The following is a 12,703-nucleotide window of genomic DNA, read 5'->3' as shown; positions in this document are numbered from 1 at the left end:
AGAAGGCTACTCAAAACTTGAGTTTTATTTGCAAAGAAATCAATTTTCTGGAGCTTCCGTAACATCCCACTTCCAATTCATATAACAAATCCCAAAATACTTCCAAGTAGTCTAAAGGTCCTGTATACAACATCCAAAACTAACATGACTCAAAATTAACAAGAAATTGACCTTTTGAACCAAACTCTTGATCAAGAAATTTGATCTACACACCCAATCCGAAATACCCAACTCTAATTCATGTTTAGACTAGTTCATTGAATGATAGAAACCCTAAATAGAATGAAGAACTCCAATATATCATGGCAGTTTCGATTCAACTTAAGAAAGTTAAATTCGAAAATCAAGATAATGAAGTAACAAGGAATTTACCCTTTAAATCTCTGAATCCTTCCTTCACAATCACATTCTCTAACTCCTCTCTCTCCGATTTTTGCCTGAAGAAAGAAGGATTTTCTTCCAACAGCAATGGAAGAGCCACATCCTCCCTGTTTCTTTTTCTTTCCTCGCAAAGTCAGGAAGAACGTGGAAGAACGTTCTTTTCCCCCTTCTCTTTCACAACTCCCTTTTTCCGTCTCTCTTCCCTTTTTTTTTCTTTTCTTCTACCGCCCCTTTTCTTTTCTTCCTCTCGTGCTGCCCTCTAAGTCCCCCTTTTCTTTTCTTTCTTTTTTCTTCCGCCCCCTTCTTCTTTTCTTCCTCCCGTGCTGCCCTCTAAGTCCACATTTTTGTTTTTTGTTTTCTAATTGGTCCACCTTAAATCTTACATGATTGGGCCTCTTTCCCACAAAGTGGGATTTTAATTAATTAAAAACTATAGTTTAGTAAATGATTTCAAATGTCTATAACTATACCGTTATAATCCGGATTCGCAAACGGCTTTCGCCCATGTATTCGTGGTTTCAAGATCTATTTAAAAACGTTACTTGTGACCTCGAAAGGTCAACGAATTTTAAATAATTATTTTCTAAACTTCACTCTTGGTAACTAATTTAATTGAAATCTAAATTCAATAAATTAATATAAATTTTCGAAAAATAATATAAAATCTCAATAATGCAAATACGTATATTATAACAGTGAAATCCGGAAATGGGATTTCACACTTCACCCCTTTCAGCATCTCCAACGACACTTTCTACAACCGTATCATCTACTGCACGACGATCATCATCTTCCAAACTTTAGTCATTGTCCACAAACTCACTATCTATAGTGTCATCCTCTACATTTACTGCCACAAACAATGCATATTTGTTAAAAACCTAAACTTTACAAAAATAATTGAATACAAAAATTAAAATTGTAAAAATAAATGTTTCAAAAATTTTCCTTCATTAGCTTCTACTTCGGTCCCTTCATTAACTTCTTTAGCTTCGTGACCTTCTTCAATTTCATCATCTTCATCACCTTCATTATCAGCATTGAGAGGACCATCTTCAGCCTCATCTCCACTTCCTTGTCCTCCCTCAGTTGCTTCAGCCTCATGTTCATCATCACCATTGTAGGCTATATCATTCAAAAAACATAGCCATTTTTCTAAGTCATCCGCACCCCCTTTTGCTCTACCCTTCTTCAGCTTTGATCCACTTCCCTTTGTAATCGAAATCGCCACCCTTGATTCCTCAATATCATCTATAATGACACCTTTTGTTAATATGGCATTCTCATCTAGATTCATCAAAAGCTTATGTTTCAGGGCAGCTTGCTTCGGATTTAGATGTTCTAGGTACATTTCTATTTCCCTAACCCCTGGAACATACTTGCACATTTCAGCCACATCTTGGTCTTGTTCAATAAGCCTTAATCCCTCCTAATAAGACATCCCAAGAATCCTATAGTGATACAACATAAACCCATCATATCCTAACTCCTTAACCATTTCATCAATCTCGAAAAAAGATATGAAGTCTTTGTCTACGTAATCAAACCAAGCCTCAAACCTTTCCATATATGCACTTTCAGACCACTTCTCACCGTGGTTAATTTTAAGGCTAAATAATTCAGGCATGCCTGCAAAGTCAAGGAGAAAAGTGAAAACAACATAAAATCCTGGAGACACATGAGGAAAAAGGTGAAAACACTAGTAAGACCATGAGGAAAAAATGTGAAAACAAAACCATGGGGACCATGAATACAATTCCCCCATTTTTCCCGAAACCATAGAAAAAAAGGTGAAAACAAAACCATGGGGACCACGATTGAAGACAAAACCACATGCACAACCCACTACAAAACACAATTCCAGAAACCATACAAAAAACAAAAAAAGGGATTGGAACTCACAAATCCCTAATCCCTAAAATTCAAAATTGAAAAATCGGAAAACCTAAACCCATATTATCTACACTTCGAAAAAGGTAGGTTACTTACAATAAAGTGGTGTTTCACCCACTTCGATCCTCCTTTTTTCCCACCCCATCGTCAGCGATTGCTTCATGACAATCTTTCCCAGAAACGTGTGCGCAACGTACGACGACGAGGTCGAGTAACGGCTCGTTGGTAGGGTTTCGGACGGAGATAGGGGGTTGCAATTTTCTAGGGAAGTGAAAAGTGGTTTCACTTTTCAACTTTTCACCTTTTCTGGGGGAGATGGGGGTCGCGAATTTTGAATTTTGAATTTTTTTTTTAACTGAAACCCCCTCTCTAAAAAAATTCCACGTGGATCCACGTGACGCCCAATTGTTATTCACATGGACGCCACGTCACAGTTAACGAGAGACTTAACAGTTTGAATAACAGATGTATGAAACTGTTCCAAAATTTACACTTTAGTATAACTCTGAGATGAAAAAAACTTAACATACTAAATATTGAAAACTACGAAACATGAGGTAGTACCAGAGATTTACCCATTAATTTTTTATCCGTAAAATTACAGTGAAAAATGGGTCTATTACTCTATTATTTAGGTTTGCAGCGGCAACTGAGCTTTGAGACTCTTCACACTTTGAGACTTTGCGGTGTCCGTCGCGGTTGAAACGAGGCTGAGGTAGGTGGTGGCGCACAAAGAACTCAACTTTCAGATTTCCCAACCTCCGATTCTCCCCGAAACGCCCAAATCCAATAACAAATGTCTGTATTTTCCTCCATTGTTGCAGGTGGAAAGCAATTCTCTCTGGCAGCCATGGCGGCTTGGCAGAGGCATCTGCAATCAGCAATCCGTCAAATTGGTAAAAGGGTTGAATGTAGTTACAACCCTTCAGCCAATTTCTCTTCTTCTTCTTCCCTTTCTCGCTTGGAGGGTCAGTATCTATTGGAATTCTCCAATTTTCTCACTTGGTGTTTTGGGAAAGTGTTAAATAATCAGAACCTTAATGTTGCAGGTCTATTGCCTTATTTCCAAACTCTTTGCAAGCCATCTTCTCCAACCATTTCAAGACCCCTTCATCAATATTTTCAGCACTTGGTAATTCTTAAATATATATATATATATATATATGTGTGTGTGTGTGTGTGTTTTCATTTCTAACAGTGTTGTGTTTACCTCTGCATTGTCAATATTTGTGTGGCTTTTGTTTTTACAGGGAATTTCGAGTTCGAGAAACTTGAGAGCTGAGGAAGCGCCTCTTCCATCTCCATTGACTCCTGTTTTGGCATCAAATACTGCGACAAACGAAGAGCACAAGCAGAAATCACTTACTAAACCTGATAAAGTTCAAGCGATCTTAAAGGGCATCAAACAGGTAATGGCATTGTGCTGTTGTTGCATTGCTATAATACTTTGCAATGGATTCTATGCTTTTATTGGAATTTGGTTTTTGAAGCATTGAGCCATGAAGCACATTTTCTGCCTTGTGGTTTATTTGCTTATGTTGTGATTAGGATGTTCCGTTGCTGCTCAGTAATCAAATTAATGTTAGAGCATTCATATGCACGTCACGACCAAATTGACATTTGAATGGATGACTAATGGAGGAGTCAAAGAAGACGGGGTGGGGCGTTTGGTCACTTTAAACAAGTTCTCAGAAAGGAAAACATTATGCCTGTTTGGGTTGAACGAGTTCTTCTGTACTATTCCTTTTGCCAATTGTGTGTGTGCACTTCAACTTGGATGCTAATAGTCCCTGCTATTGGAACTGTATCTTGAATAGTTCATGTTCTTGCAGTTTAAAGTGAATGATCTCTGGTCGTATAAATTGCTCTAAAAGTTGTATGTTTAATGCTATTTTCAAGTTCTCCCCCTTATCAGTGACTTGCGTTTATTAATTTTAACTCACCCATTTGTCACTCTCAGAGTCCTAAAAAGGTCAACTTGGTTGCTGCACTGGTACGCGGTATGCGTGTTGAAGATGCATTGTTGCAGTTGCAAGTGACAGTAAAGCGAGCTTCAAAAACTGTGTATCAGGTGATACAGCAACTCTTCACCTAGTTGTGCTAGAAACCATTTTAAGTAGAATACATTCACGATACACACACACACACACACTATGCTACGAAAAAAACGTGTGAAAGTCAGGAGAGCAGAACTGGATAGAAATAGCATTTAAGGTGATTTTCTTTTTATTATTTTTATTTTATGATTGTGAGAAGGCAGGTGTGAAGGCATCAAGAACTTTACCATGTTTTTTATTATTAAGAATACTTATGGAGTTAGTTATCATCATTCAGTATCAGTATAATGGCTGGGTTTTCACATGTAACGCTTTCACTATGCTCATTTCTTACTCAAATGAAAAAAATATACTCCAGAATGTCAACGTTAATGAAGAAACTACTATTTGCAGGTCATTCATTCAGCCCGAGCAAATGCAACTCATAATCATGGGTTAGATCCAGACCGTCTCCTTGTTGGTAAATACTGCAAATAAAGTTAAGCTTTTCCCATCTTTTTTGTTTTGTTTTTCAGTTTTAACCATCTTTATTCCTCATTTTCTCTGTAGCTGAGGCTTTTGTTGGAAAGGGATTCTTCAAAAAGAGACTGTCCTACCATGCCAAAGGCAAATGTGGAGTTAAAGTGAGACCAGAATGCCGCCTTACGGTCGTAGTAAGGGAGATTACCCCTGACGAGGAGGCGGAGATAGCCAAACTGAAGGTTAAGAATTTCATTAAGATGACTAAGCGCGAAAGAAAGCTTGTTCCTCACCAGCTTATTGAGACAACTCCAATTTGGGGCCGCAAAGGCAGAAGTCGCGATCTTGAACAAAATGGTGTGGCTTCATGAGCAAAGCTTCCTTCCCGTGCTTCCACATTCTAAAAGAAAGTTTTGAGACTCCTCCCCTGTCCTTGCATTTGGATCAAATTGTCGTGTTGAACTGTGAAAGACGAAGTGCCACAGTAGGTGCAAACCTTGTTTCAGTTTCTCTTAGTAGCTGCTTGTAGTTTTAAATGTTTTCGCCATTACAGTTAACGCGTAATATGTCGAATATCATCGCAGTCATTTCTTAGTTGGCTTTTGTTGAGAGAATACAGTTTTGAAATTTTGAAGGAAATGCTGGATTCTCGTCATCCAGTGCCTTTTCTATCAGAAACCTCCTAGACATAGTTATGGAGAGCGTCAATCTCGACATAGCAACTTATGACAACCAGTAACAAATCTTGCTAACATATATAACTATTTCACCCATGATTCATGGGCCATGAACAGCTGACTCTGCATCTCACTTATCTCTGAATTGCTGCAGAAGTTGGGGGACTGACCCGTTGCTGCTATCTTGATGAAAAACATTCAATAAAAGAGAAGTTCACAGGTATTGACTACAAACCCAACGCAGCCAACATCAAATCCCAGTAAAAATCAGAATGGTCGAACCTCGCGTGAGTTTGGGCTTGGGTGTGAGTTTCGCCTGCGCATGAATCATTAATTTTATGTTTTATTTTGTATTTTTGTTAAATTTTTGTTTTTCCCATACCACAACACTAAACTATCATCTTAAGGTTCTACAAAATATATTTTCGGTCAAAATTTTCTTATAATCCATGTCAAAAATTTGAAAACAAGGATATAAATCTAAATCCAAAGGTATTTGAATCTAAATAAAGTAACTTAGGAAGAAAAAAAAAATCAATGGAAAAAAGAAAAAAGGAGAAAAAACCATAAAAAAAAGAAGAAGAGAAGGATACGATCAGTACTTCACTACCGATCCTCCTTGAAGGGTGTTGCTATCACGCTAGTGACTGTACCCTCTATAAGTCATGCTAAAAAAGGTGGTCTCGAAGCACAAAAATTGCGGCTCGCAAAACGAGGCCTACTCCATGCGAGCAAATCAAGGCAGGTTTTCGCGCATGCGAAACGAGCAGGGTCGGTACATAAAAAATTTCACCAAAAGGACGAGGCGGGCTCGGCGAACGAAAAATGAGACGGACTTCTAACACGTAAAAAGAGGCGAGCTGGTACAAACTAAACTAGACGGACCAATGCACACAAAACAATGCGAGCTTGGGAGCGATGGTCAACCATTGTTGCCCGCACGAAGCTTTGGTGTTAGGGGGGTGGAGCATACATAAGCTGTTATCAATATGTGGTATGTGGTATGTGGTAGGGTTTAGTTTTAATCTCATGGGTCAACCATTGTTGCCCGTACAAACCAATTGTGTGTGTGTGGGGGGTAGAGCATTTATAAGGGGTAGGGTTTAGTTTTAATCCCACGTGTCAGCCATGGTTTGATGTACGAATCATAGGTGCCATAGGTAGGGCATTTGTAAGGGGTATGTTTAGTTTTAATCCCAATAGTTAACCATTGTTGCTCACACGAAGCATTGGTTTCGGGGTAGGCATTTATAGGTCATTATCAATAGATGGTAGAGTTTAGTTTTAATCTCAGTGGTCAACCATGGTTGGCCGAACGAAACATTGTTGTTGGGGGTGGGGCATTTGTAAGCCACTATCAACCATGATAGAATTCACACTAAAGTCGTATCTTTTAACATAGTAACCCCTTCTTAAAAAAAGATTGGATTGAACACTGAAACGCAGAACTTAGGGTGTTATTATTCACACACCCTTAAACTCTTGAACTCAGAGTGTTACTATTCACATGCCCCTAAAGCCTAAACCTCATAGGCGTCCACTGCTTCTACTGCGCCTTCGACCTTCCCATGGGCATGAGTTTGGGCTTGGGCGTGAGTTTGGACTGTGTCTCTCTGCGCCTAAACCATTAATTTTATTCATATTTTGTTTTATTTTTTGTTTTGTTAAATTTCATTTTTCTTATACCACAACACTAAACTATCATCTTCATATTCTACAAAATATATTTTCGATGAAACTTTTCTTATAATCCATGTCAAAACATTCGAAAACAAAGATGTAAATCTAAATCTAAATCTAATGGTGTTTGAATCTAAATAAAGTAACGTAGGAAAAAAAAAGTTCAATGGAAAAAGAAAAAAGAGAAAAAAAAAAAGAAAAAAAAATGATACGATCGGTGTATCTACCGATCCTCCTTTGTGAGAGTCGCTGATATGATTAGTGACTCAATAACAATAAAGTCGCTAGCTTGTTACCGATCCTCTCTTTTCAATTTTTTTTTTTTTAAATTTCTATTATTTCTCTTTATCATATTCTTCAAAATATATTTTTTTCGTGTAAAATCTATTATAATTCATATTTAAACACTTAAAATCAATGATTTAAAACCTAAATTTGAAGATATTTTTCTATTTTTCAACTTTAAAAATTAATAAAAAATTGTTTCAGGATCTAATGAACGGTTGGATCACGTCCAAAATTCTTGCAATATTTTCCTTAACTCTAACGCAAAATATTTCCTAAAGCTAAAAATTTCAATTTTTTCACAAAAATAGTGAGTTGCCCACAGTGATCCAATTGATTTTGAGAACTTTTACAACATTCGTTATAAACCAAAGTTAGAGTCATTCTACTCGAACCACATATTTCTTAAAATTAATTTAGGACATTCCCAAAATTTCAAACACCTACAATTCTCTTTGGGGGTCCGCTATTAGCTTTCATTATTTTTCCTTATAGTCAATGAAGTGTAGTTTCGGGACCTAAAAAAGGATAGAATCACATCCAAAGGTCTTGCAACATTTTCGTTAAATACCACGCAAACAATTTCATAAAACAAAAAAATTCCAATTTTTTTTCACATAAATTGTGAGTTATATAACCTACGTTTTCCAATCGATTTTGAAAACTTTTACAAGATTCATTATAAGACAAAATTTGAATCATTCTAGTCTCAACACATGTTTTTTAAAATTAATTTAGGACATTCCAAAGATTTTTGACATCTACAAATCTCTTTGGGGGCCTTGATGTTTATATTATTTTTCTATTTTTTCAACTTTAAAAATCAATAAAAAATAGTTCCGAGACCTAATAATTGGTAGGATCACATCCAAAGGTCTTGCAACATTTTCGTTAACACGCAAAATATTTCATAAAACTACAAATTTCAATTTTTTCACAATGACTGTGAGTTATAACCTACGTTTTCCAATGAATTTTGAGGATTTTAAAAGATTAAATATAACTGAAAATTTGAGTTATTCTAGTCGTACCACATGTTTAATAAAATTAATTTACAACATTTCCAAGATTTTTGACACCTACAAATCTCTTTGGGGGACCCACTGCTAGTTTATTTTATTTTTTCTATTTTTCAACTTAAAAAATCAATAAAAATAGTTTCGTGGCCTAATAAATGTTAGGATCACATCCAAAGGTCTAGAAACATTTTTCTTAACTCTCACTCAAAATATTTCTTTAAAGTCCTGCTCGATGGGTGCAAAAAGATGCGAAAAGAGTTTGGCTCAATGCATGCAAGACAAGCCAAACTCTGCACACACAAAACAAGGCGAAGTCGGGCACACATAAAGTGAGGCGGGCTCCATGCACGCAAAACGAGACGGGCTCGGTGCACGAAAAAATGCAACATTCAGAACAAGGTAGACTATGCGCACGCAGAACAAGGTGATCCCAGTTGCACAAAAAAATGAAGCAATCTCTGTGTAAGCAAAATGAGGCGCTTTCTGCTCACTGAAATGAGGGCTTAGTGCACGTAAAATGAGACGGGCTAGGAGCACGAAAAAAACTACAGCATGCAGAACGAGATGCTTTTTGCGCACGCTAAACGATGCGAAGCCAGTGCACAGAAAATTAGGCAAACTCCACTCATGAAAAACAAGACGGGTTTCTATCACGCTAAACGAGGCGTTCTCGACGTACAAAAAACGCAACTTGCAAAAAAAGGCACACTCTACTTGAGTAAATTGAGGCAAATTGTACTCACATAAAACGAGATAGCCTTCCGAGCATGCAAAACAAGGCTGTATCGGTGCATGAAAAGTTCATCCCGAAATACGAGGGGGGCTTGATGCACAAAAAACAAGACAAGCTTCTAGCACGCAAAACAAGGTAAGCTTTACGAATGAAAGGAATTGGCAGGCAAAACGTGGCAAGCCAGGGCACAGAGGTCAACCATTGTTGCCTGGACGAAGCATTGGTGCCAAGGGTGGATCATATATAAGTTGTTATCAATATGGGGTAGGGTTTAGCTTGAATCTCACGGGTCAACCATTGTTGCCCGTACGAACCAATTGTCAGGGGTAGGGCATTTATAAGGGGGTAGGGTTTAGTTTTAATCCCACGTGTCAGCCATGGTTTGCCGTACAAACCATAAGTGCCGAGGGTAGGGCATTTGTAGGTGTAGGTTTAGTTTTAATCCCACGGGTCGACTGTTGTTGCCTGCAAGAAGCATTGGTGCCAAAGATGGGCATTTATAGGCCATTATCAATAGAGGGTACAGTTTAGTTTTAATCTCAGGGGAATCACAAGAAAAATTGCATTTCCATTAACCAGTGATAGCATTGGTTCACGCTACATAACAAGGATCCCCGCCAAATTCAGAAAGAAAGAAACGAACAAACACCGAAAACCTGTCTGGAAGTCACAGGAGACATAAATTGCCTATGTATGAGTGACTTAGTAAAATATCACTTTGGCGCATCAATACTTCTGTATCTGAAAATCTCAACCCCCAAGTAGTCAAGAGAACCATGAACAGCAACATGCGGCTTCCCAACTTTCACAGAGACAGCAGATATCTGGGGATAGTTTTTCAGAGTGGTAGATGCAATTTGTTGAGCCACAGACTCCAGAAGATTATGAGGTGGCCCTTCTACAACTTCCTTCACGATGCTGCCATGTACAATTTCAATAAATCAAAAGTGATCTCGTATTAATTTGACAAAACCTTAGATATAAGACGATAATCATATCATATTTATAAGACCAAAGAAACAGACAGATATCAGGGTAGACTGATATCAGAGATAACTTTTCAAGGCCATAGCAAACTGAAGTGACCATTTGACCGCAATACGAAAATGCTAGAACTGCAGCACTTAACTAGGACATTATATATATGTCAGTATTCAAGGTAATGGAAAATGAAAAGGTGATGCTATGCTATTACTGACCGATAGATTTCGGTGTAACTAATGGTATCTGACAAACGATCAGATTTACCAGCCTCCCGGAGATCCATCCAAGCATCAACATCTATTACAAACTTCTGACCCAACTTCCTTTCCTCTGGCTTCACCCCATGGAAACCATGGAACTTCAAACCCCTCAATATGAGCTTATCTCCCCCTCTTACTGCAGCATCTTCCTGTATTGTTCCTAATGAAAATCAACCATTAGTAGCCATTAATGGCTGCCCAATAACACGAACCAATAAAGAACCCACAAAACATGTTCATGTTCACTTAGACCATATACAAAGCTTAATAAAATTATTACTGAAGATAACAAGAATCTATACAAATCGACTGTCATTACTTCTTTATTTTAGTTGAGCGATATTCTAAATAATCTAACTTATACTACGGGGAAGGGATTTGAACTTGGGTGCAGAAAGAGGATGTCACTGCTCTAGCCAACTTTGCTAAGCCGAGGTATACAAATAGACTGTCAAAAGGAAAAACCACAACTTTCCTTGTAAACTATCCCCCAACTCCTAATATAAGTTTCTACGGTAGTTAAGAAATTTTCCATGTTTATTAAATTTTGTGGTGGCACTTGGTGCGATGGCAAGTGCCTTCGCCCATGAGCGGTAGGTCTCGGGTTCGAGACTTGGGAGCAGCCTCTTCATAAATGGGGGTAAGGCTAGCCGACATTTACCTCTCCCAGACCCTGCGTAAAGCGGGAGCCTTGTGCACTGGGTACGACCTTTATTAAATTTTGTGGTGGCCTCGATTGGAGTCTAGGATTGAATTAGATTAGTTCGGATAACTGAGTAGCTTGAATGAATGTTGAAGGAAGAAATGTAGGCTGACTCTTCAAATTTTGTCCAAGTTGAAGACGGAAGATGAATTAGTCGTGAAGGGACTTATCCTTCAAATCCCCACAAAAAAGGACTCCGAGGGATTAGTTTCCTTCCTGACTAGTCCATCTTCCGCCCTTCAGCCTGTGCAAAATTTGGAAGTTGGCATCCATTTCTTCATTCAACATACATACAATCTACTGAGTTATCCAATCCAATCTAATCCTCGGCACCAAACGAGGCCTATACATTCGTCACGGGGGGTTGAGGTATCCAAAAATTCCTAGGGCCAACCAATAAACATCTTTCTTTTTTGTTTTCTCCATCTTCCTCTTCCGTATCTGTAAATCCAGGAGGAACCCAGTGATGCTTACATGCTCATAATCACAAATGTTCAAGAACCCATTACCCATCTCTCAAATTTAGACCTTTTTCATATGGATTTATTCTACTTATCCAGAGAAAAGTAAGAAAAAGAAAGCAGAATAGAGAGAGAAAAGTTGAGTTTACCAGAAATTGGCGCAGCCATTAGCGACAGCTTTTGCATATGGCTGCTTTTCTGAATGTTTCTTCAAGGGTGTTGCTTTGAGGGAGAACCTGCGTTTGGTGAGACGTGTGTATGCGAGCAGAACCCAGTCCAAGTCTGAATCACCATACATACAACTCACAGATGGATACTAGATTGCGCGCTATACCTACAGGCTACACCTATGTTACATACACCGTAACTATGGTTTATGACCCGCCGGTCCATATATTTTCTACTAATTAATAAAACACTTATTGTTAACCAAAATTTTATGAAATTATCAGTTTAACTCTCTAATTAAAACAGAACCTGAATAAGAAATATGGGGCAGAAATGTAATTTTACACAATCAAAATTTATTGTTTTTTTCTTCAAAATCTCACGTACATGTAATCCTAACATATCTCTAATAAAAATAAATAAAAAAACTTTCCACTCCCACATCCTCTATCACTCTCTTCCTCTCTCCTTCTATTTCAAAAAACAAAAATAAAAAAATTCTCTAATTAAAACCTTATGAAATTATCAGTTTAACTTTCTAATTAAAACAGAACATAAATAAGAAATATGGGACAGAAATGTAATTTTACATAACCAAATTTTGTTGTTTTTTTTTCAAAGCCTTACTTACATGTAATACTAACATAAGAGGGTGTTTTTGGGACTCCAGGAAGATAGGGACCAAATTGTTGCTAATTGACATGGTGTTACCAATTTCAGAAAATTAGTCCCCATCTTATAAAAATTGATAATTGTAATATGTGATATGACAAGATTGATGTATCATAAGTAGACTATAATTGATACAATTGTATAAATAAATAAATACGCACGTTATACATAAGTAAATAAGTAAATTGTAGCACGTTATACATAAGTAAATTAGTAACCATCACACATCAAAAAACGCTCATCCTTCTTCAAGATCTAAATTTTAAGATCA

The 12,703-nt window shown here is 37.5% G+C and overlaps 2 protein-coding genes across 2 annotated transcripts; one reads left to right on the top strand and one right to left on the bottom strand.

Annotated features, from left to right (window-relative positions):
* The first annotated feature begins 2,854 nt into the window (after positions 1 to 2,854).
* LOC108172127 (uncharacterized) lies at positions 2,855 to 5,429 on the top strand. Its single transcript, XM_017329276.3, has 7 exons — positions 2,855 to 2,989; positions 3,099 to 3,242; positions 3,324 to 3,406; positions 3,525 to 3,683; positions 4,235 to 4,345; positions 4,725 to 4,791; positions 4,881 to 5,429. The coding sequence occupies exons 2-7, from the start codon at positions 3,125 to 3,127 to the stop codon at positions 5,159 to 5,161; spliced, it is 819 nt and encodes a 272-aa protein (XP_017184765.3). The 5' UTR covers positions 2,855 to 2,989; positions 3,099 to 3,124; the 3' UTR covers positions 5,162 to 5,429.
* Positions 5,430 to 9,732: 4,303 nt separating this feature from the next.
* LOC103454181 (dihydroneopterin aldolase 2-like) lies at positions 9,733 to 11,971 on the bottom strand. The gene is made up of 3 exons (XM_008393771.4): positions 11,742 to 11,971; positions 10,384 to 10,588; positions 9,733 to 10,102 (listed from the first exon to the last, which is right to left on the bottom strand). Exons 1-3 carry the CDS (start codon positions 11,776 to 11,778, stop codon positions 9,898 to 9,900), a joined length of 447 nt encoding a protein of 148 aa, XP_008391993.1. The 5' UTR covers positions 11,779 to 11,971; the 3' UTR covers positions 9,733 to 9,897.
* Between the last annotated feature and the right edge of the window lie 732 nt (positions 11,972 to 12,703).

Source organism: Malus domestica, chromosome 14 (genome assembly GCF_042453785.1).
Source record: "Malus domestica chromosome 14, GDT2T_hap1".
NCBI lineage: Eukaryota > Viridiplantae > Streptophyta > Magnoliopsida > Rosales > Rosaceae > Malus > Malus domestica.
The sequence above is the reverse complement of the archived record's forward strand: the minus strand, read 5'-3'. Positions and strand labels throughout refer to the sequence as shown.

Excerpts from the sequence above, each read along its gene's own strand:
- LOC108172127 (XM_017329276.3), top strand. The coding sequence starts at position 3,125 with ATGGCGGCTTGGCAGAGGCATCTGCAATCAGCAATCCGTCAAATTGGT. Across the intron at positions 4,346-4,724 it reads CTTCAAAAACTGTGTATCAG|GTCATTCATTCAGCCCGAGC; the intron begins GTGATACAGCAA and ends TACTATTTGCAG. Across the intron at positions 4,792-4,880 it reads TCCAGACCGTCTCCTTGTTG|CTGAGGCTTTTGTTGGAAAG; the intron begins GTAAATACTGCA and ends TTTTCTCTGTAG.
- LOC103454181 (XM_008393771.4), bottom strand. The coding sequence starts at position 11,778 with ATGCAAAAGCTGTCGCTAATGGCTGCGCCAATTTCTG. Across the intron at positions 10,589-11,741 it reads AATGGCTGCGCCAATTTCTG|GAACAATACAGGAAGATGCT; the intron begins GTAAACTCAACT and ends GATTTTCATTAG. Across the intron at positions 10,103-10,383 it reads AGTTACACCGAAATCTATCG|CATCGTGAAGGAAGTTGTAG; the intron begins GTCAGTAATAGC and ends TGTACATGGCAG.